Source organism: Dermacentor albipictus, chromosome 1 (assembly GCF_038994185.2).
Source record: "Dermacentor albipictus isolate Rhodes 1998 colony chromosome 1, USDA_Dalb.pri_finalv2, whole genome shotgun sequence".
NCBI classification, from domain to species: domain Eukaryota; kingdom Metazoa; phylum Arthropoda; class Arachnida; order Ixodida; family Ixodidae; genus Dermacentor; species Dermacentor albipictus.
In genome coordinates this window covers 186,040,300-186,063,776 of record NC_091821.1, presented here as the reverse complement: position 1 = coordinate 186,063,776, position 23,477 = coordinate 186,040,300, and the positions used below count along the sequence as shown (strand labels likewise).

The 23,477-nt window shown below is 43.8% G+C and overlaps 1 protein-coding gene across 4 annotated transcripts in view; it reads left to right on the top strand.

Annotated features, from left to right (window-relative positions):
• The first annotated feature begins 23 nt into the window (after window positions 1-23).
• Window positions 24-23,477, top strand: part of Jarid2 (Jumonji, AT rich interactive domain 2) — a 101,817-nt gene continuing 78,363 nt past the window's right edge. The window contains exons 1-5 of one of the 4 annotated variants that reach the window (XM_065456363.2): window positions 24-580; window positions 4,535-4,673; window positions 9,333-9,520; window positions 10,445-10,629; window positions 22,278-22,582. In XM_065456363.2, the coding sequence (XP_065312435.1) occupies window positions 4,635-4,673; window positions 9,333-9,520; window positions 10,445-10,629; window positions 22,278-22,582 (717 nt within the window). In that variant the 5' untranslated portion in view covers window positions 24-580; window positions 4,535-4,634. The remainder of the gene's footprint in view (window positions 581-4,534; window positions 4,674-9,332; window positions 9,521-10,444; window positions 10,630-22,277; window positions 22,583-23,477) is intronic. The other 3 variants (XM_065456364.2, XM_065456361.2, XM_065456362.2) reach the window with 3 other exon arrangements.

The window sequence follows — 23,477 nt, the reverse complement described above, 5'->3', positions numbered from 1 at the left end:
AGAAGCAGCGGGCGGCAAGCAAGAACTGCGCGTCTTGTCTGTTAACCAATGCAGGCACCATGTCGCGCGTGTTGTGCGATGGCTGTGCGTGAGGTTGTTTTGTTCCAGTGGCTGCTGTGTTTTTCTCACTGAAGTGTTTCACTGTCAAATTTTAAGTGATTTTGAGACGACAGCGATGTCTACAGAACGATAGTGATTGAAGTGCTTGTAACAGTCGCCTATGCAGTTTGGTGTGGATGAACACCTTTCCCTGGGTCGGTGCGTGCGCGCGTTTTGCACTGAAAATGCTGCCTGGACCGCGTCGGTAAAATGCGCTCGTGGGTTATGCTGGAAAGTTTTGCTTGTTGCTACCGTGACTCAGGAGCATATGATTCAGCCCTGCAGAGCTTTGGCTGTCAAAATGTGGGCAAAACGCCATAACTCCTTGTGAATAGCGACGGACAAGACGAGCTCGTTCTGGTTGGAACAATGAAGTGAATGTGAAAGGTGAAATATGAAGTCAGCTTTCAAAGAACGGCAGCTGTCCGATTACTCGGCAACATCACAGCGGCCTAAGCGTAATGCTTCTACAAAAGGACTGGTAAATATGTTTCTTCTATTCAAGTGAAGGAATGTAGGACGATACTCCGAGCGTCGTCCTGCATACCTAACCCAGAAAAAAAAAAAAAATAGAGAGGAAGGGAGGATGGTTCTTTTTTTCTCGCTTATCCGCAGGCAGTAGACGTGGCGTGGCGACAGTTGCATTCGATTTGTGATTGCATTGTGATCGCCAGTACGTTGAAAGCGAGGGAACCCTGTCCGCAGCGTGTCAACAGTCCATCGTTGGCCATTGCTGTTCCTCGTTGCTTCGTACTTATGTTTTGGATTTCTAAGAATGTCCGCACCTGGCAATATTAGCACCTCTGTATTCTTTGCTAGGAGATTAGTGCCTCTACGTAGGACAGTATAAGTGATAATTACGAGTAAGCAGCTTAATGAGGCAGTCGGAGTAGAGTTGGTGATAGAACAGCGCTGCTGTCAGAGCTTGTGTGGTATTTAGACTGAAAGTGGATGTTGTCTATAAATGTGAACTGTCCCATGTTTCAATTTCTATTCAAATTTTGACTGTGTCGTTATTACCGTCCATGCATCTGCGATGTTATTCTGGCAGTGGCAATAACACAAAGCTGACCATCTGCCAGCTCTACACATACTGGCTTATCTGTGCTCCTGTCAGGTTCATAAGGTGCATATTATCTGGCAAGTGTCAAGGGCAGTTATAATAAGTGGAAATGCGTCAAAACTTGCTATACTCTGTTTCATACTTGGCAGGCAGCACTGTGGAAGCTATGCAAGTTAGTGAGGGTAGCTATGTGGGCTTGTTGGTAGGTAATCTAATTTTTTCTAGTGCAGGTACAATGGCACAGATATGACAGGCACATCAGGCAATACACAGTGTTAAGTTTCAGTGCTAACGGAAATTATGTGGTCGGAGACGTTTCAATCTGTACGTTTTGCACTGCAGTTGTTTCTGATCTGTGATGCTCTCTATGGAATAACTACAGTAGAATCTCCTTAAAAACGAAGTTTCCAGGGACCGGAAAAATATGTTCCGATTAACAGGAGTTCCATTTACCGAGAAAGATGTGTAGAGGTGAAGCACTCGATGTCGTACACCCACTTAACACTGCTAACGTGTTAAGCTTAAAGGAGCTAGTGCAGCAACTAGTCTGTCCTGTGGTTTGGGCACAGACGGTGACCACTAGATTGACTAGACTTTGCTGGTTTCGATTTCAAGAAGGCACTGGCAATGTATGAAAACAAAAACATGCCTCTTACTGCTCCACTTTGTGCTGGAATAACATGTGGTTATGCAGGGGGCATGCAAATAATCAAACAGTGCTCTGTAAGGCATTCAAAATTTCGGTTGTCCGTATGTTGGTCATCTGTGGGGCAAATAGCGGTGCCATGAAGTGTTCCAGGTCTACATTTCATGCAACTAAATTTGTCATATTTTTTCCTCCTTGAGTTTTCCATTGCTTTTGAAAGATGGTTTTCTGGACTGAAGACATATGTCACAAAAATATATATTTCAGATTCTGCCTCTTACTGAAAAAAATTTTTTAAAGCCTACTTCTGTGGTTTCGTTTAGAGAGGGCTGTGAAAATTTGTTCCAATTGATGAAAGTTTTTTTGCACTACCCAAATACAAAACCAGTCAATTTAGGGACTGTTGTTCTGTTTAAGCGATTTCTATTTACCAAGATTCCACTGTACTTCATCTATTACAACTCCAATTTGTGGAGGTAAGGTTACATCAAATTACATATTATTTGTGCACTTCGTGTTTCCAATTTATTATGTTTTGAATGCAAGTACAGGTGGCGCGCCGTAGCTGCTGCTTGCAGAAATGTGTCACTCAGCTCGTTTGGTGGTATATAGAGGTTCAGATTCGCAACACCTTCTATGTTATAAATATGTCATATTTTACACCATTAAAGTATAAAACTTTGTGTTAATCAAATTACATGACGCACACTTGTATATACCTTTCAGAGGTGGTGCATCAACTTTTGTTTGCAAATGTGAGCAGTTGGAGAAGTCTCAGACCTTTGTTGGCTTTCCTGCTATGTATGAAACAAAGTATAAGAATGATGCCTTGCACATATCTTATGCTTTGTTGCAGTTTTTTTTTTTTCGTTTGAGTTGCAGTTTGCATGAAGTGTACTAATCTTTGAAACTGGTATTCCTCATGTACTGAACATACATGCTAGTTAGAAATATTGTGTCAGATATCCAAGCCTAATGCACCAGAAATGTAGGACAAGTGCATGGTACATAAACTATTCCTTGTGTTTTTGTGGCCCTTTTACTGTCACCCTGACAAATAATTAGCTGTGTGGGAATTTTCAGTATTGTCAAATAGCTATATGTGTATTTCTCTAATATGTAAGGGATAACAACACTTATTGGAGTCTCAAAGGAGGGAGAAAAATGAAAGTGAGGACTGCTCTGAATGATTCTGCTGCAGGAGAGCTGCGGTTGCTGTGCTGAGGCACCAGTTTCCGAGTAAACACATGGGACAGATAGCTTCTGCTCAATAATAGGCAGTTCATTGTGAATGCCTCACTTTTAGGCAGCCTATATGCAAATTGATTGTCTCTATGTAGGCAAAGCAATTTATTATTTGACCATTTGCACCATGTTTCCATCCCTTTAAAGGGCCCCTCACCAGATTTAGGCATTGCAAACATGGGCGTGGTGCATAGATTATCCGGTGGCAGTTGTGTGCAAAGTATCAAGCAGCTGCGCAGTGCAAAAACAGCTGAAGTTTCAAACAGAATCCTGTGCCCCCTTGCTCTCAAGGAAGCCCCGCTTCTTGTCAGAGAACCAGGGTCACACACACGAATGCCTCTACGTAAGATGCACTGCCTCTCTAACATCACCGATTATAGCATGTGATTTCGGTAAATTATCCAATGCAGAACGCAAAAAATCGCCAAAAGAAAAAAAAAAAAAAGGCCTGGGCTTGCCACGTAAACCTGGGGTGGTCTCTTGGTTTCTGTATTGTATAAAGCAGGGAAAGAATGTCGCTTGCACATGGTAGTTCATTTGGAAAGTGTGAGTATCTATGTTGGAAGTGAAGCTCACCTCCTCACAGCATGGCAGTGCGACATTTTGATTTCTCCTATTTCTTCTAATGCTGAACCTGTTTGAAGTATTCTAGCAGTATTATAGTGCCCTATCGACATCGCCCTACAACTTCTGGTGTGTATAACCTAAATTTGCAAAGGAGCCCTTCAAACAATGTGTGGTCCTGCAGTATCAGACTTCTGATTTGATGGGCTGTTTCCTTTCTTATCTATTACTGTCATCGTCGCAGTACGCCAGATAACTGAAAGCAGTGGTTCCTCATTTGCCAACGGCATTGCATGCATTTAAATATGCCCGGAAATAATGTAATGAACCCCCTTTTCCTTCGAGGGCCCTACCCAAAGTTGTTATTTCACTCTGTTTAGAAATAATATATTAAAAATGTGCAGGTCGTTTTTCTCAAATATTTGTATTTGATTTGGAAATTTCACTTTTTAAACATCTCTACAAATAATTGTAGATGTAAATGTAGTCGTATGAGCAGATGTCCATCAGAGCATGCTAAGAAAGCTGTTTTATGAGGAATGCAATCTTTGGTCTGTGACACATCCTTATAGAGTCATTTGGGCAGAGGTCATTGGTAGAGTCATTCGGGCAGAGGTCATTGGCATTCTTTTTTTCAACTTAGTTTATCTCAATATGTTTTGATGTTTTGTAATTAGAGCTCCCTAAAATGTTTGACAAACTATTAGTTTGATACATCCTCTACCTTTGTAGAAGATTTATCTGGCACTGGCAGTCTCAAAGTTGATGCTCTTGTCACTGCTGCATGGCGACTCGTGGACTGTGGGCACCATATTTCTTGCAAATTGTGGTGTAGAGATGTTTAGCAGTATAGCCAGCAAGTTCTGTGTGAAGATTTAATGCAGTGTGCCAAACTAAATTTTTTTTCTTCCATTCAGATGCAATGTAAACATTGTATTATAAATGGTTGAGTAGTGTTTACCAACAATATACACTACTTAGGACATCATCGGGAGCTGGTCTGATGGTTCTATAGTTATGGCACCAATGCTATCCTGTTTCCACCATTGTATGTTGGTAAGCTGTTGTGTTGAAAAGCTGCTAAACGTTTTGTTTTTTAATTTACTAATGAGTGATAACAATTTACTAACATTTAACATAACAGCTTGAAAGGTCATGGTTCATAACAAAAGTTTAATATTGCCTTCATGAGCATGGTACACATATCATGGCAGGGCTCATCTTTTTGCATCATAGTTCCGTTTTTTATTTTTGAGCTTAAAGTGCAGTCTGTGGCATTAAAAAAAAAAAAACGAAAAAGGTGCATCTGACGGCCTTCTTGCATGCCTCTATAGTACTACTCTTAGACTTGTTGCAAATGAACTAATTATACCAAGCACCCCAAGTAAAGGCCATGTCGCCTGCTTTGCAGGTGACTTTAAATTTCTGCCTGCAATTGGCTTACCTTGATGTGACAATATAAAAGTGTGCTGCATCTTCTTATAGGTTGGCTTCTGCAAAATAATTTTATAGCTACTATGGATTGCCATGTGCAGCCTATTTGAAGCGAGAAACAAACAAAGTTTGTTGTTTGTTGGGCCAGCTCTATTGCCACGTTAAAGGGCCCCTGAAATGGTTCGGACAAATTTTGTAGACACGTAGGGTACAGCTTAAGTAGAACATTCGCACCACAATTTAAGTAAAGCATTACGTATTAATGGAGCTACAAGTGATTACAAGTTACCCTCCTCCCTAGCCATGCTTTTCCTCCTCAACTCGTTCGCCGAGTGATCGGGGCTAAGCTCCGCCTTCACTGGTTCTGCGTCACGGTGCGACGTCACATCGTCCACTTCCGGTTGTTTTGGAGCCCGCCCCCGCCTGCGAGAAACCTCTCCGCTCGCCGCTTGGCCGTCGACCCCAAGCGAGAGCTATCGAAGCAGTGTGCCTTGTGAGCATTCTGTCGTAGCGCCGAACGTGTCTGGTATTCTGCTAATTACACACTACCTGAATATTTCGACGGAACGGTGGAGGCATAAACTCAAGCTGATGAAGGAACTTTAGCGTAGGCGTACGTGACCTGCCCGATCGGTCTCCACGGTCCAGCCACCCGTTGGCGCAGAGCTTAACCAGCCAAAGAAAGAGCTAATATTGCTCTAACCAAGTATAAAACATTTTAAACATTTACAAAAACAACGTGGTAACAATTACACTCCTGCAAAAAATTTACACCAGCAGCAAAGAAGAATACCTTTTGTTACTGCTACTGTGTGTGGTTAAGCTCTATGCCGCCATGTGGCTGCACCGTGCAGACCATTCACATTTGCACTTCTGTTCATCCCTGAAACGACACGCAAGGGGACACAGCCAGGCCCTGTCCCCTTGCGCTTGCGTTTACCCTAATACTGTATTCGCGAAACGCTATTGCATTGGTAATCTTCCGGTGTAAAGTGATGGCCGCAATCGCACAAATCCTGGTGCTGATCGGATAGCGGCAGTTCGATGCACTGCAGCCAGTCTGCTCGTCTGCTGGCTTGCAGAGGGACACGATGTCGCAGCTTGACATATGGCCAGTCGCTACATTTGCAGTCCACAACGCAACAAAGTCGAATCATAGCACTCGCGAAAAGACAAACCGACACTGACGGCGGAGCTCTCGTCAAAGACGGAGCACATTGTAACACAAGCAGATGACACTTGCTGTGTGCCGGAAGTGCTTAAGTGTACTGAAAAATTGTTCTTGTGCATTCTCTTTATGTTCCTTTCTTTTTATAAAAACAAATTAACTAACATTCCAACTATTACGAACATCATTTCTTTACCATAAAGTTGGAAAACTTAACGATCACGCGCCCTGGTCAGCGAATCGGATAGCTCGCTCCACTGATGTCGTATGGGTGATTTCGGTTGTATGGGTAGGGGTGGCTTAAAATTCCGCCGAGCAGTGTGCTGCGATCGGCAGCGATGTGCATTTTTAAAACCTTATAATTAATTACACGCTTTAAGCGGAGCACTTAGATGTGTCAATCAATGATCAGAAGGACCTACTCTAACGACTCATACGTTTGTAGAAAATCGTCAAAATCATTTCAGGCTCCCTTTAAGCAAGATGCATGTCCTGTCCCATCTCTGTGACTGGGACATGAAGCCTTTTAGATAATCTGCGGTGTATTTCAGTGCAACGCTGCTGACAATCACAGGCATGCTGTCAGGCATGTTCTTTACGTGTTGCAGGCCTTGTTTCCAGTGTAAAAATTTGAACTGCCATAGATGGGGCACCATAAATTATTGAATTTCATGCTTCCGACGGTGGTCTTTAAGCTTACCGAAACATTGGCAGTGAAAGTGATATGTCAAAAAATGTCTAATATATCATTACCAGTTAGTATTAAGCAGAACGCAATAGTGGAAGCATTTTGACATGGGCTGTTATCATGATCTATATATCTTTGGAATCATACATGTCAAGTGCTTTTTTTTTTAAGCAGTACTGAAAGAAAATTTTTGTCTTGGTCTTTATTTGTTTATGGATAACTGTCAACCCAGTAATTATGCAATGGGCCTTACTTTCGAGAGTACAATATATAATTAATTACATTACTTTTTAATGCAGCCAGTTCAAAATGTATACCATGTGCAGTGGGGCTTTGGACGTGTAAAATGAGACTATTCATGTCATCAAAGCCTGTTGTGGCTGTCTTGTGGTACTAGGCAGCTCACACTAGACTTACGTACCAACACACTATGACCGTGCTGCCAAAAACTTCTGTCGGAGATGAGCTCGTCCTGTCGTCTACTCTGTCTTTGTCCCTGCTATTTTGCGCTAGTCTTTAGAATAACAAAAACTTCAGCACTAGATGAAACAGGAAGGGAGAGCAAATTGTCCTGTGCTTCCAATAAAACACACAATTGCAAGGGCCAATTTGGCAACTTTTTGCCACACAGTTATTGTGTGGCTTTCAACCACCACACTGAGCTGACTGCCATGCTTTAAGTTGTTTGATACCACACAACCACCGCCTTTGCTTTTGGTGATGTGAATGGTCTCCTCTTTCACATCCGAAGCTACGCTGCACTTTGTGCACATTTTGGACGAGTCACATAGATGCTGCGATTCATTTTTGTGGTGCTCTCTAGTAATTTAGGCTTTGTACTGTAAGTATGGAGTTGGCAGCTGCTGGGGGGAAAAAAAGAAAGAAAAAAAGCAGGACACCGAATTTTCTTTGGGCACTGAACTTCAATTCTGTTAATGAAGTGCATGGTTTAGCTAGCAACTCCACATATACAAATGTCACAGATTGAGGGCACACTGAAAGGGACATTTATTTGCTTTCAAAAAATTTCTTCAGGTTCTCAAAGTCACATTTAATGGGTTTTATACTTATTAAAAATGTGCAACTATGATTAAAGCAGCTTGGAAAAAGCCCATTTGAACTTCCCACACCCTTGCTGATGTATTATTAAAATCAGACCATGGGTGACTTCTTAGTAGTATTTATTACAGTAGGTGCTACTGGAGCTGTGCAATGGCCTTTGGTGGGACTCAGCTTCATTACATTGGCTCCGTTAGCTAGCTTCACCCAGTATAGAGGTGCCTGCATGTAAAGCACTTGGCACATGGGTCTTTCCTTCAGTTTCTGCCATTGGAGATGGAGCGTCACATCGGCATTCTAAGGAAGACGCCAACTCACAAACTATTACATTCTAATGTTTATGCAGTCTGTCATGTATGTACCTCAACACTGGGGCTTGTTGGATGGTTTTGAATGATTTTTATGGCTGGGGTGGGTGAGCGGATAGATAGATATTATCTGAACTTTACTGAGTTGAACTTGTAGCTGTTGTTGCTGCTCATTGTTGCTATTCATTGCTTTATGTGGGAATATTCGTTGTCTTTCAACCTCTGTTGCCATATGTAAGACAAAACTGAATTTAAGAATGTTAGATGGTTCAAGGAGTAGGGTGATATGGTCACGCATGGGGGTATTATTGGCAAAATAATGCTGGAATGGATTGGAGTGCATATGGCAGGCATTACCAAATCCTGATGGGAGCTTACCATTGTCGTTGGAAAGAAGTGCAATCATTGCATTCTTCTGGTGCTAACATTGGGGCAGAAACTTAGAGGTTAATCAAGAAGCTCAAACAAGATAGGGACCATGCAAAGAGCAATGGAAAAAAAAAATGTTAGGCATAACATAAGAGGCAGGAAGATAGCAGTATGGATCAGAGAGCAAATGAGAATAGCTGATATTCTAGTTGACATTAAGAGAAAAAATAAATGGAGCTGGGCAGGCCATGCAATGTGTAGCGTAGATAACCGGTGGACCATTAGAGTTACAGAATGGGTGCCAAGGAAAGGGATGTGTAGTTGAGGAGGGCAGAAAATGATAGTTTAGGTGATCAAATTAGGAAATTTGCAGGCGCAAGTTGGAATCAGCTAGTGCAAGAAAAGATTAATTGGCGATCACTGGCAGATGCCTTCGTCCTGCAGTGGACAGAAAAATAGGCTGCTCCTGCTGCTGATGAATGCTGGAATGCATACTTTTGCTCGACGTCTCGAGTTTAAACAGTATTGTAATGTTTTTGCAAAAACCCTTTCTTCAAAATGTCAATTATAAAGCTATACTGGACTTTTTTTTTTGCGGGGAAAGGGGGGAGGGGGAGCCTTTCACGAGTTTACGCATGTATTTCTTTGATTTTTAAGGCAGTAAAATAAATGCCACATTTTTTTCTCAGGGATGCAGCAATGGTCTTCACTGGATGGAAGAGAAGCAGCTGAAGAAAGCGCTGTATGCTTCACTGAATGAAACCAAAAAAGCTCGGTTGTTGGATGAGAATACATCAGAAGATAGCCGGGAGCAGACGCCCAAAACTTCAGTAAGCGCAGTTGTCACAAAAAAGGCAACTGACACCGATTCTAAAAGGTAATTGCATTTGAAGCCATGCTTTTATTGTTATTAGCTAAAAGGACTCTGTCAGCTTTACTGTTGCCTTTTTGCCATATTTTCAGAAGCATTGTTTCGCATATCTCAGTGTGGCATTGATATTTCTACTAGTAATAGGTCCTTAATGCATTCACTATAAGAATTCTCTCATGAAGTTCTGCTTCCACTGGATTGTGACCTGCTGATCAGACCACACTTTGCGCATTGGCAATATACTATGTGTATATGTCTGAAGCATGCTTTGGTCTACTGGTGGATAACAATTTAGTAAAAGTTGTTAGTGCTCACTTAAGAATGAAAGAATAGTGGCTTTTTGTCATAAAGAGATGACACCACTTTTTCAGTTGGGGTTCATTGCCAGCATTTCAAAATACCCTTGACTATTCTAAGGTGTCAGTGCATGTCACGCCAGTGAGCCATCTAACACTGGCCAATAATCTGTTAGGAAGACTGATTTTATCACTGAGCATTGTAAACTTATATTGACTAGAAATTAATTGCTTGGATGGCTTGCCTAAACAGTTATAGCAGAATGTGACCGCCTTATTTCTTTGTTGTGTTTACCAATCTATGAAGGCAACACCATTTAGAAGTTTTGATAAAAACAGTTAGGCTTGGACTTGAGGCACTTGGGATTGATGCTACACTAGATGCTCTGTGCTTTCTGATGGTGTGGCGTTGGTCACTGGTAGGCCACAGCATTTTTTTGTGTACTGTTGGAGATCTACTGTGCCACTTGCAACTTGTTGCACCTAAAAATTTTTGACCAGCATTAATTTTTTTGCAAGGTCATTGCTGCTGCACGGGAGTATACTGTGTTTCGGAAAACCTGTTTGAAATTTCTTAAAAACAGGGAAGATGCGATAAATAGGTGATTTCATTTGATAACTGTATTATGCGCAGGATAAAAGTACATGCTCAGCGCAAGTTTGCTCAGGGTTCCAACCCAAGCAGTCCCATGCCAACGCCAGTCAAGCTTCTGCCACCATGTCGAGACGCTAGAGAGACAGTGAGCCAACCTTCAACACTGCTGCCCTGCAAGCGGAGACCAAAAACAGAAGACTTCCTTACATTCCTTTGCCTCAGAGGTTAGCATTTACGTTCTCTTGCTTCAGAGGTGAATTTACTGCCCTTGGTTTTCATACTGCAAACTTGCAATAACCGGCTTGAAAAAAAAAATTTTTTTATCAGCAGCTTCGAATGAGCATTATATTCTATGAACTTACTTTATGAACTATGAACTTGCACTATGATGTAGCTGTGTAGTTCCCTATTGACTTTTGATGCGGTAAGAAGACAATGACTGATTGTGCTGGTAGAAGCAACACACTGAATATAATACAGTAAAAGCTCGGTAATTCGAGCTCGGTTATATACAGTTAATTCGAACTGACGCCCTGGTCCCAGCACAGCTCTGTGTGTTTCAATGGGGGGAAATTCCCGGTAATTCGAACAGATCGGTTATGCACAATGGTTATATCGAACTGGTAGCCCGTGGTTTACAGCCCCTGGTTTACATGGCTTGCGCGATCTCTGTGACTGAGAGCGCAACTTCATGGCTGCGGCGACAGCCTGTCTCCATGGCGCATGCACACTCTCTGTCTTGCATGTGCCTGTGCCATTCGGGTAGCCTGCACACATGCTGCTGCGGCAGCTATTACGCTTCCGTAGCGGGGGCCGCCGGCGCCAGTGCTCTGGTGCAAGCCCCCGCAGGGGTGTCTGCGTGAGCATGCGTTTAGTGTGTTGCGACACCACGTACCCGAGCACATGAGGGTCGGACGCTCCCGCGTGTAGCCGTGTGCGGCTTAGCTGTGTCTGGAATAGGGGGATCCTGGGATTTGAGCTAATGCCGGGTGTTCGGACCTTTAAGGCCCACACCTATTTGGTTTCTGCTTCATATAGACAGCACCCCCGGACTGACACACCCGGGGGAGATCGGTAGTTGCTTTTTTCTGTCTCTCTCTCCCTCCATCCTTCGTCTTTCTCTCACTTTCTATCTGTCCTGTCTTCTCCTGGCTTCCCTTCCAATTTTTTCAGTCAGCAAGGGTTAACCTTGTGTGAATAGGCAAACTAGGTTATTTCATATTTGGTTATAGTGGTAATGTGCAGCTGGCGGTTGCAGGCCGTGTTTCACAAGTCCTGCAGCATCCCCTTGTAGGACTTCACGGTGGGTGGCTGGTATTACTGCCGAAATTACTCTCTTATGGCTACTTCTTTCCCCCCACTACCTGATCGCTCCTTGAACAGGGGGCGCAGCGAGGATGCCTTCGAGTTTTTTTGCCCGTCAAAAAGAAACTTTCCCTCGTTTCCACGTAATCCACTCTGAACAACCAGACAAACCTGTGCGAACAATCTCACCATTCCTCGTGTTTAAGTCTCTTACCCAAGGTTTTGGCACAGGTTATAAAGCATCCAGGATGGCAAGTGGTGATCTCCTCTTGGAGTTCCGCAACCAGAAACAATATGAAAAGCTACCCAATCTATTATCATTTGGGGATGCCCAAGTAACAGTAACTTCGCATCTTACCATGAATACTACCTGTGGCATAGTCTCCGATGATGATCTCTTGGAGCTGACTGAAGCTGAACTCCTGGAGGGCTTCAGTGAGCAGAATGTAATCAACATTAACCGAATTAAGATGAAGCGTGACAATAAGGAAATACAGACCAAACACCTGGTACTTACTTTTGGCACGAGTGTTCTGCCCGAGTCCATCGAGGCCAAGTATATCGAGCTTCGTGTTTGGCCATACGTTCCTAATTCCCTGCGATGTTTCAAATGCCAGCATTTCATTCACAGTTCACAGAGCTGCCAAGGCCGCCAAACCTGCACGAAATGCAGTGCTCATGAGCAGACCTCTGAATCTTGTGAAAACTCTCTTCACTGCGTAAACTGTTATGGGAGCACGATGCATACTCGTGGTCATGCCCATCCTGGAAGAAAGAAAAGGAAATTGTTGCAACTAAAGTAAAAGAAAACATAAGTTTCAAGGAAGCATGCAGGCGGGTATCCTTCCTGCCAAAGAACACCTTTGCCGATATGACGCGTCAGGGGGCAGTGACACAACGGCTTCCGGCGGGTGTCCGGCCCACATGCAGCGAGTCTGCAGTTACGCCATCTGCCCTCCCCGGTGGCTACAGCTGTTCTGCCACCCCAGAAGGGACCATCAACCTCCGGGCCGGTGGCCTCAAAGGTCTCATCTGCTGAGACAAGGCCTTCAAGTCAACAGCACCTTGCAGGAGGCAATGGACACAACAACCAGCAAGACAGCGCCACCAGCGCCTAAGGAGCGGCGAGCCTCTCTCGACCGCTCTAAAAAAGACAAAACTCGCTTCACGGCGCCTGTAAAGCGCCCGTGAGCTAATCCTCGTCGCTTAAACACACAGCACACAACGCATTTATCATAATGGAGACAGAAATAGTACACTGGAATGTCAGAGGTCTCTTCCACAATCTCGATAAGAACTCCTACATGAATATAGTCCAAAGGTGCTGTGTGTTCAAGAAACACACCTCAAACATAAGCAAACTAATTTTCTCCGACAGTATGCTATTTTTCGTAAAGACCGCGATGACACTGTTGTGTCATCTGGGAGTGTAGCTATCATAGTTGACAAAGGTGTTGCCTGCTGGGAATTAAAACTCTGTACGCCCCTAAAGGCAGTTTCTGTCCAAGGGGTGTTGTTTAACAAGCTAGTCACTATTAGCTCTACATACATTCTTCCGAATTACCAACTTCACAAAACAGAATTTCAAAACTATGTAGATGAACTTCCGGCACCCTACATGGTTCTCGGCGACTTAAACGCACATAACGCTTTGTGGGGAGACTCGTTGTGATGCAAGAGGTCGCCTAATTGAAAACTTTCTCTCTTCCTCAGGAGCATGTATAATTAATAAGAAACAGCCAACGTACTACACTGGCACATAACACGTACTCATCCATAGACTTAAGTATAGTATAGAGTACACTAATTCCGTATCTTGAGTGGACCGTTCTGAAGAAACCCTCTGGGAGCGACCACTTTCCAATTATTTTAAACCTAACGAAACAGGATGGATGCTCACCACATTTTCCACAATGGAACATGAACTGAGCCAACTGGGAATTGTTCTGAGAGCTGACGTATTTCGGCGGAGATAACATTGCTGGTTTTAACGTAGACGATGCTGTGGCATATCTAACTGGTTTTATTATTGACGCTGCAACTAAATGTATCAAGCAAACTAATGGACTGGAAAGTAAAAGTTGCATCCCATGGTGGAATGACGAATGTCTGAAAGCACGACGAAATCAAAATAAAGCCTGGAGATTGCTTCGAAATTGTCCAACCGCCGAAAATCTTATTAATTTCAAACAAGTCAATTCACAAGGCTGGAAACACGTCAACATGCAGAGAGAGAAAGTTAGGATACGTACATCTCTAGTATACATTCGTACTCTGATGAAACAAGAGTATGGAATAGGGTAAATAAGTTAATAGGTCGGGAGTCACATCCCCTACCATTAGTAAGTGGCCAAGGTGATAGCCTGGAAAATCAGGCGGATTCTCTAGGCGAACACTTTCAATATATCTCGAGTGCATCGCACTATACAGAAACATTTCTAAGACTCAAAGAATGCGAGGAGCGGTGTCCCCTAAACCGCAAAGGGTCATCAAGTGATGCTTACAATTGCCCATTTACTTCGGCGGTACTTAAGGTGTCTCGTTTCTTGCAACAACTCAGTGCCAGGTGGCGATCGTATCATATGCAAAATGATTAGGCACCTACACCCTGAAACACTGGAAACACTCTCATCTCTTTTCAATATCATGTGGGCAGCGGGGTATATTCCATCGTCCTGGAAAGAACTATAGTCATCCCCGTACTTAAACAAGGGAAAGACCCAGCCTTAGCCAGCAGCTACAGGCCAATAGCGCAGACAAGCTGTCTGTGCAGAGTTTTTGAAAAAATGGTAAACTGGTGCTTAATCAGCTTCTTAGAAAGTAACAACAAACTAGGCCCTCTTCAATGTGGTTTCCGAGAGGGAAGGTCGACAATAGACCACCTTGTCCGCATTGAGGCGAACATTAGAGAAGCATTAATTCATAAGCAATTTACTTTCAGTATTTCTAGACCTAGAAAAAGCGTTCGACACGACATGGTGATTCGGGATCCTACGCTATCTTTCCGCGATGGGCGTCCATGGGAACATGTTAAACACAATTGAAAGCTATCTGTCTAACCGCATTTTTCACGTAAAAGTTGGTAATGCTTTATCTAAATCATTCACCCAAGAAACTGGTGTTCCGCAAGGGGCCATACTTAGTTGCATACTATTTATTGTAAATATGAACAGCCTGCATGCAGTCGTTCCATGCGCAATGTTTTATTCTGTTTATGTTGATGATGTACAAGTAAGTTTCAAATCATGCAATATTGCTATCTGTGAATGACAAGTGCAGCTTGTGATAAACAAATTGTCTAAATGGGCGGATGAGAATGGCTTCAAAATAAACACCCAATAAAGTACCTGCGTACTCTTTTTAAACAAGAGAATGGTAGCACCACTGCTTAGTATTACGATCAAGAAGGACCAACTCTGTGTGAACAGCCAACATAATTTCTTGGGAATCACTTTAGACTCAAAGCTCACGTTTATTCCCCATATTCAAAATCTAAAAATAATATGTCTCAAAACAATGAACCTTCTCAAGCTTCTATCACTGGGGTAGTGATCAAAAGTGCCTTCTGAACTTATATAACAGTCTTGTCCACTCCCGCCTTGATTATGGAGTAATAATTTATAATTCTGCAACACCGAGTGCATTAAAATCCTAGACCCTGTCTACCATCTGGGTATCCGTCTCGCGACTGGTGCTTTCAGGACAAGTCCAATCCAGAGCCTCTACGAAGAGTCAAATCAGTGGTCACTTCATCTGCAGAGGGTCATATAGCAGTTTTACATAGTCAAACCTGGCTATATCAAACTCACAAAAAAACGCCTATCAGTTCGATATAGAGCATAATTTTATATAAGCCTGCTAAATAATTGGATGTCATAAAAGCACATACCATTTATAAAATCACTTTATTGATTAAACTAGCTTAGTTTCGCATGAAATAGTCGCATAGATTGTCTTTTGCTTTGGCGATTTCGCCGCCTGCGACGCACGCACTTCTCCACATTGTCTAAGGAGTCGGAGCAGCTGAGGCCGCAACCTTCCGCATTCCCGCAGAAGCATCGGACTAGTGCAAGCGCACCAATCACTTCGGAGGATGTGGGCAAAGGACCGTCATTGCTTTCCTCATTGTGCCCACTTTCACTTGTACTCGGTACGATGTTGGCAATGTAGTCTTCGTTTTCAGGCTCTCCCGTGGTCGCAACGCCATCATTTGCACTCATGAACTCGTCCACCGTTGATTTGTCAACAGCTTCCGGAAATTCTGACAGCTCGCTCCAAACTTCTGCAACACCAGCAGTGGCTTCGTCACATTCATCAGAATTTACAGTCATCACCGAGCACACGGAAGCCGGCACGGATGAAGCAATTTCGGAGGAAGCACTCGTACACAGCTGTGCGTATGCATTGAGCGCCACGGGCATCGGGTCGCGAGTTTGGCTGCTTCAGCCTTAATCTCCACCTTATTCTTCAAGATTGTGCTGAGAGTGCTCCTTGGAATCTTGCACGCTGCAGGGACATCCGATTTCTCACCGCGTTCGACCCGATTTATGATTTCAAGCTTCACGACGAAAGGCAAATTCTGCCGCTTCATCACGGCAACACTGCGGGAGAAGGCCCACAAGGCGCACACTCAATGATATTGAAGTGGTTCTTGAGGGGAAAAGGAAAGGTTGATGCTATTTTCTGCAGCCGTTGTGTGTGATGTGGTTCTTGCGGTGGGAAAGGAGGAAATGCTGGCACTATCTTCTGCACCCCTGCGGGAGCACGGCTCAGCGCCTGCCACAATGCACTGGAAAAGCGCCGAGACAACTCGCACTTTCGCCATCTTGCACGACGAGGGCACAAGAGCCTCTGATTGGCTGTCTAAGCAAGCGCTGCGGGTGGGCCAGGACAATGTCTCCTTTACTAGATGCCTGCTGCGTTGCTAGTTTTCCCATTGGAGCGCAGGGTCCTGTAGTTCAGGCTAGTCGCAGAGAGATGGCGCTCGCTGCCAGCCCCACTTCCTGTTGCAGAGGAAGTGACTATTACTAGGCTGGCGAGCGCTCGACCAATGGCTTGCGTTCACATTGCGTTCACATTGCGTTCACATTGCATTCAGTTGGCTTTCTTTCTTTCGCAAACAGACAACAGGTAGATGTGACAGTCCGGAAATACATTGATGGCATGGAGTCTGGCAACAAAGCAGTCCGTTTTGGCTTGTCTAGAAAGACTTTGCCCCTGGTTCGCTGTAACACGGCCTCCTCTTGGTCACTCACTAAGAAGTGCTTCTCTCAAACATAGTCACGAGACATTAGCTCTCGATATTTCCTTGTGATCGCACGAGCCCACGCATGCAACTGTGCTGAGTCACTAGGAGCTTTGAAGGTAATTACCTTTTCCTTGCATTATGTGTAGCCATTGCTGTAGTTCAGCATGGCACATTTTTGCCCTATCCTCAAATGGCATGGATGGAAAGTGCTTGCTTTTGTAGCAATGTCAAAAGTGCCTGTGCATTTCAGAGAAACCGGTGGTGCTGGCGCAGTGCTGAAGCCTGCATGAACAAGAGAGACAGAAAGCCTGTAAACCAGGAAGGAAACCACGAGTTTGCTTGTCGGAGCACATCATGCCCTCACTAATTTGAGCTTTGCCTCCCAAGGTCACCTATGCACGCATGCCTCATGTGTGCGAGTGAATTAATTGGGCCAGCAGACATAGTCTACTCAGGGATACTGTTAGTAGCTCGTTTCAGGGGCAGCACAGCTTGTAATTTAAGCATTACTAAGCAATTACTGCTCCTAAAATGTGTTGCTTCTGTTTTTTGACTTTATTGATTGAAATTTAAGAAAATTGACAAAATATAGGATGATATTGCAATTTTTGTCCGTCGTGCCCATAGAAGAGCTTGTAAACGATGGGAAGGCGCCTGCTGCATCATCTGCTGTGCTGAGACGAAAACTGCATTTCCTCCTTGCCAAACTGTGATGCTATCATGCTGCAGGGCAGATCAGATTCCCCTCCTAAAATACTTCTTTCTCCGTACCCCTAGGAGCACGTAAAGAAACCTTGTCCTTGACAACATGCGAAGCCACATAATCCAAATAATGAAAGCACACGATGTGAATGTTCAGTGTAGCAGTCTACTTATGGTGGTCACCACCAAACTTCTGGCAACACTGGCATGGTATGAAGACGCTATGAACTGGTATGCTAAATTACACACCTACTCATCTTGCCACTATACAGTAACTGTTCTCCTGTACTGGCATGATTACATCTCTGCAGAGCTTGAATCGCATGTGCAAGCATACAGCCGCTGGGACAGGTCCTCATTGGTCTCCCAGCAACAGTCCTGCTCCTTCGTTGGACTCCCTTCCACCCTTGAGTTCTGATTCATTGAGCACTTTGTTGTCTAAGTAGATAAAATGCTCCATAGGCACTCAATACGTCGGATGCATCAAAGTTTTCTCCCACAATGTCTTATGCTTGAGGAATCGCCACCTGGTCGGTTTTAAGTTGCGGCTGCATACACAGCGAAGTCTCGTTTTGAGGAAACATTATAACAAAGTAATTGTAGCTTCCCTTGCAATTCCCATAGGCATACCTGCCAGCTCTCCCGAAATTTCTGTAAAGTTTTTATTTGCAAATGTTGTGTCAAGCTTTAGGAAAGTGAAATTTTGATCTGTAAAGAAAGCTTTGCTCATTGGACCCTGAACCTTCCATTGGAAGTGTTCTGATAATGAGAGGAAACCAGAGGGGTACTTGCTTTCAAGTTCATACAGACAGGTTCCTGAAACAGGCAAAATCAGCAACAGCAAAGTTACTGAAGATGTCACTTAAGCACAGTTTATTGTTTGTCAGTTTCTACTGCTTCTGTACTATGTCTAAAGCTAAAACATTGTTTATACAGTGCATATGTACCTCACAAAGGGTGTGCACTTCGGGGCAAGCTTTAAAATATGAATGCATCGTATCCCCTCCCTCCTCGATGTTGTGTCTGCTGAATTTTTACTAATTTTAAAGTTCGCAGCTTAGCAAATATACATAGAAATCTGTGAATTTAAATTGAGATGCTCAGGAAGGAGAAATTATTGCCCTTGCGGAGAAAAGGAGAAAATGCCAGCCCTTCCTATCAGGTCAGCTTCCATAATCTCCCACGCAAGTTGTGATCAGTGCTTTTTTAGCACTTCACACCGATAAAGATCCGGCTTACATTCACAGTCGCGACAGTGAATTCCTAAGTGTCCCTGTATAGCTCCATGCATATTGTAATCATGTTCTTTTATCCTTTCATTGAGGCAGCGACCATTTTGGCGTATATATCTGTTCCCACATGATAGTGAAATTGAATAAACAACCCGAACAGCGCTATACCCAAAACGCTTCTTGTGCATGGTCGAACAGACAGTAGTTTGGATGGAGCGGATTTACGAGCATACAGAGCCTCCGTAGCATATCCGGCACAAAAAACACAACTTCCATGCTACCCTTGTGGCCAGTCTTCTTTAATCTGTGAGAGACATTATGCAAATATGGTATGACTACCAGCCTATTTCGTTCATTATTTCTTTGCTGGGCTTCTGTGTTACCGTCCTTCTTTATCTGCTTTAATAGCTTTTCAGCTATAGCTGACATTCGTGTAACCGGGTATCCGGCACACAAAAGTCGATGAACTTGACCTGCGAAACTGCACTGCATGGCATGATGAAAGGATTTCCTGAGGGCATTATTAAGACAAAGATTAGTGAAGCTTCGCTTAACCAGCTTATAATGGGCTGAGTCAAATGATAAAAGAGATTTCCCACTTCTTGGTTCGTACGGTATCCAACATATGGTATACTTCTTTCACATGACCATAACATGTTTTCACACGACCATAACGTGTCCAGAGGAAAGTGTGAGAGCATCCCGGCTGCATACAGGTCTCATACACGGAAGCGTTTAGGCAGTTGCAATATGGTATGTTGACACATTACTTCTATGCTTATCACAGTCATATTGACATTCATTGTGAGATGGGTTCAGTTAAAATATCTCCATGCTTGATGTGAAGGTGATTGATCTAATAACATTGCTGTAAGCAGCACACAAGGCATTTTTCCATGCAGGCTGGAATATTTATGATGCGGATTTGACTCCAACTACCACCGGAGAAATTTAAGATTTTTTTTGTCATTGAAGAGCGGCACATATGCAGTGGCGCATACACAGTAACTCAAGTTGGCATCAAAAAGATTCATCGAAGAGCGACACGTACTCAGTGACCCAAGTTGGTGGGAAACGGGTTTATTGAAGAGTGGCAAGTATGTTGTGGCACATACCAATTAGTACATACCCAGCGACCCAAGGGTTAAGAGGTTGATTGAAGAAGGCACATACCCGGTTGCACATAACCAGTGACCCAAATTCTCATCATAGAGGTTCATTGAAGCTTGGCACGTACCTAGTTTCACATCTGCAGTGATCCAAGTTGGGATGAGTGGGTTTCATGGAAGAGTGGCACATAAGCAGTGCAACATACCCAGTAACACAAGTTGGCTAATTCACGGTTGATTGATGAGTGGCACATGCACAATGTCACATACCTGTGACCTAAGTTGGCCCAACAATTGATTTTGAATCCAGTTCCCTCATCGCAGCCGCCAGATGCCCTAACTAAAGCCCCTACATCCATGCGCCACCGCCGACCAGGTTAAGTACCGCCAACCTACCCTCCTCCTCCATGCTCCTCTCCCACTCACCCCCTCAGCTTCCGGCGTCAAGCGGAACATACGTAGCTTCAGCTTTCTGTTCCAAGTGGAAGTGATGCTATGTTTTTTAGCGTTGTTTACTTTCGCGTCTACGGAGAGGCTTTAATTGCACCAGCTGCGGTTGAAACTGTTAATGCGATTCCATCCAAGAACCACCGCCTATTGTAATCGGCGATCTGGTCGTGTTCGCTGCTTTGCGTCAACCTGCGACGGCTTGTGCCACGAAAGACAACGTACAGTGGAATGTAGTGCCTGGGTGCTTGGAGACCGCTCCCGTTTTTCTTGCATTTGGAAAACAGCGACCGCAAACTACTACTTCAGTGGAATACAACAGCTTGTCCCCTTTGAATTCTTCTTGTTTTGAAGCATACATCCCCTCCAGCCAGCACGTATGGAGGGACTTTAGTGAAGGAGTTCGCGATGCCAATTTGTACGGCAGACGCATAGAGTTTATGCTGTTGATTCTGAGGTTGAACTTGTCTCGTACGGCAGATCGAAGGTAACGAACGTCCCAAGTGCGAGCACTGCGTGAAGAACTGCAATAACGTGAAGCTATGAAATATAACAAGTTCAAATTTGCGTGGAGGGAATTCAGTGACATGGTGAAAACAAGTGTGCTTTTCTTGTGCGATATGAGCGGAGGTGTGCAGTGAATTGGTGCGTGCGCGCGTGTTGTAGCGCGTGCAAAGGTGTACGGCGAATTGTGTTAGTGTTGTCACGCGAGCAGATGTGTACGGCGAATTATGTTCGTGTGTTGTGCCCCAGCCCATGGCTCTCCGCATTTTGTCAGGGAAAGGGGACGACAGGCAAAGCATGCGTGCGCAGCGTACGCAAACAAGCACGTAGATGCACACGAATGACGCTTGGTGGAATGGCTAGAGCGAGCTACTCAAATTAGCACCGGTTGCTAAGCACGGGCGTGTCACCATCGTCTGCAATCACAGTGGAAATTCTCGCAGCGCAACTCCAGGAAGCGTAAACACCGGAACCGGAAATCTTAAAACCGGACATGCCGGAACCGGAAATGCCGGAAGCGGAAATGCCGGAACCGGATTTGGTGTGAGGGGAAAAGGCAGTTGTCGCTACTTAAGAAAGCGGCGGTGGCTCATGGATGGAGGGGCTTTAGCCCTAACCATTAGACCATGGACTGCCATGTGATCCAAGTTGGTGGGAAAACGGTTAGACATTGGCAGACAGACAGCCAGCCAGACCGACAGACCGACTGACCGACCGACCGACTGACCGACCTCGAAAAAATGAATGAAGTGCCCAAAGAATGCTAATCACATAATACTGCTTGTCTCTAAAGTTATGTGCTGGTGTCTCGGTGCTCATGTGCTTGCGAGCACCACTGAGCTTGAGCATGAATAGAATGAACTCGGCATGTGTTCCAGCAGATTTCACTGTGAGAATTTACCTTTCTGCTTGTGATGGGTCCTTCTTTAGAAGCTGCCATATGCGATATGTGATATCACATATGAGTGCATATGTGATAGAGTAGACTTTGTAGAATTGAATGCAAAATTAGTTAGCTAAGTTGAGGATAATGCATGGTCTTATTTGTAGTGTATGAAGAGAGCAAAAGATTTCTTTAATAGAATATTGTGTTAAATCAAGGTTCAGGTGTGTCAAATAATGAGGTAATCATGTTTAGTTGCTAAGACATTGTGTTATACAATTTTTATCATTGTTTTTCATCTTTGATTTTGGGGAACATTGATATGAATATTCCTTGCATACTGATTACATTTATCAAACATGTATACAAGTGCACACAAGTGTGTGTATTCATAATTGTCAATGTTTTTGCATAAAGTTGTTCCGACTTGTTCTAATTTCAGGCACAAGTGCTCTTCCACCTGCACTTGACTTTATGAGTGGCACAGCTTTTCCTGGTTCATCGTCCTCTTCGGATCGAAGTAGCAGTCCTGATCTTGATGCACCAGTGACGTCAACCAGTGCTGAGATTAAAGATAGGGGTGCCAACGCAAATTCACATGGGGGAACTACTACTGCTGAGCTGCGCAGTGCAGCACAGCGTACTTCTGCACGTGTGTCGAAACAGGACCGACGACCCTTGAGGCTTGATAATGGGGAAGAAAAGCAAGGGACCGAGCATAGAGCCAGCCGGTCTGCCACAGTGAAGGTGATCATACTTGTCAGTGCACCTTAGGTAGCTTTATGTACAGTTTGCAGTAAAAGTTAGTAAACGACTAGGTGATGAAAACACAAATTTTTCTGGAACCCTGAGTAAAAATGACGAATGCATTGCTGTTCTAATACACTCAGTCAGGATTCATTCTCGATTTCACACTGCCTGCGTAGGCTACGAAATAACTAGACTTGCAAGTGGTTTAGAAACATTTGTCTCATTTTATATCGAAGATTGGAGAAGCAAAATGTAGCTCAGCCTCACAAGTATTGCCTTTTGCACAAAATTGCTGTATAACAGAATACTAGATGGGTTCACTTTCACACCTAAGTGGTTGTGTATCAGTCTATCGGAATAACTACTAGGGATATGCGAATATTCAAATTTTTGAATACAAATCAAATTCTCCTTGCTACTCAATTCGTATTCAATTAAAGAGTTCACTTTTTGAAATTGTTTAATCTTTGTTTCTGCTTGAATATGAAGTATAACAACCCTTATTGTATTCTTGAGGCAGAGACTGATGCAAATGGGGGCTTTCCATATGATTCTGCTGCAGGAGATCCACAGTTGTTATGCAGAGGCACCAGTTACAAACCCATGGAGTGGATAACTTATGCTCATTAATCAGCCTGTGCAGGGTGTTTCAGAACATGCACCTAAAAATAGGGAAAATGTCATAGTTTTGCGATATCTTCTGAATTGATTGTACCACAGAGGCATACTATACTTTAACATGACTCGGAGTAGTAATTATTTTTAACCGAACAAGTCAGACAGTTGATCCTAGTGAAATACTGAAGCCGGTTGTCCAAGGATTTCATTACCAGTTCCAGACATACAAAACCCTGATGCTGCTAATTTCTGCAGTGTTGTCAATTACAGCCAA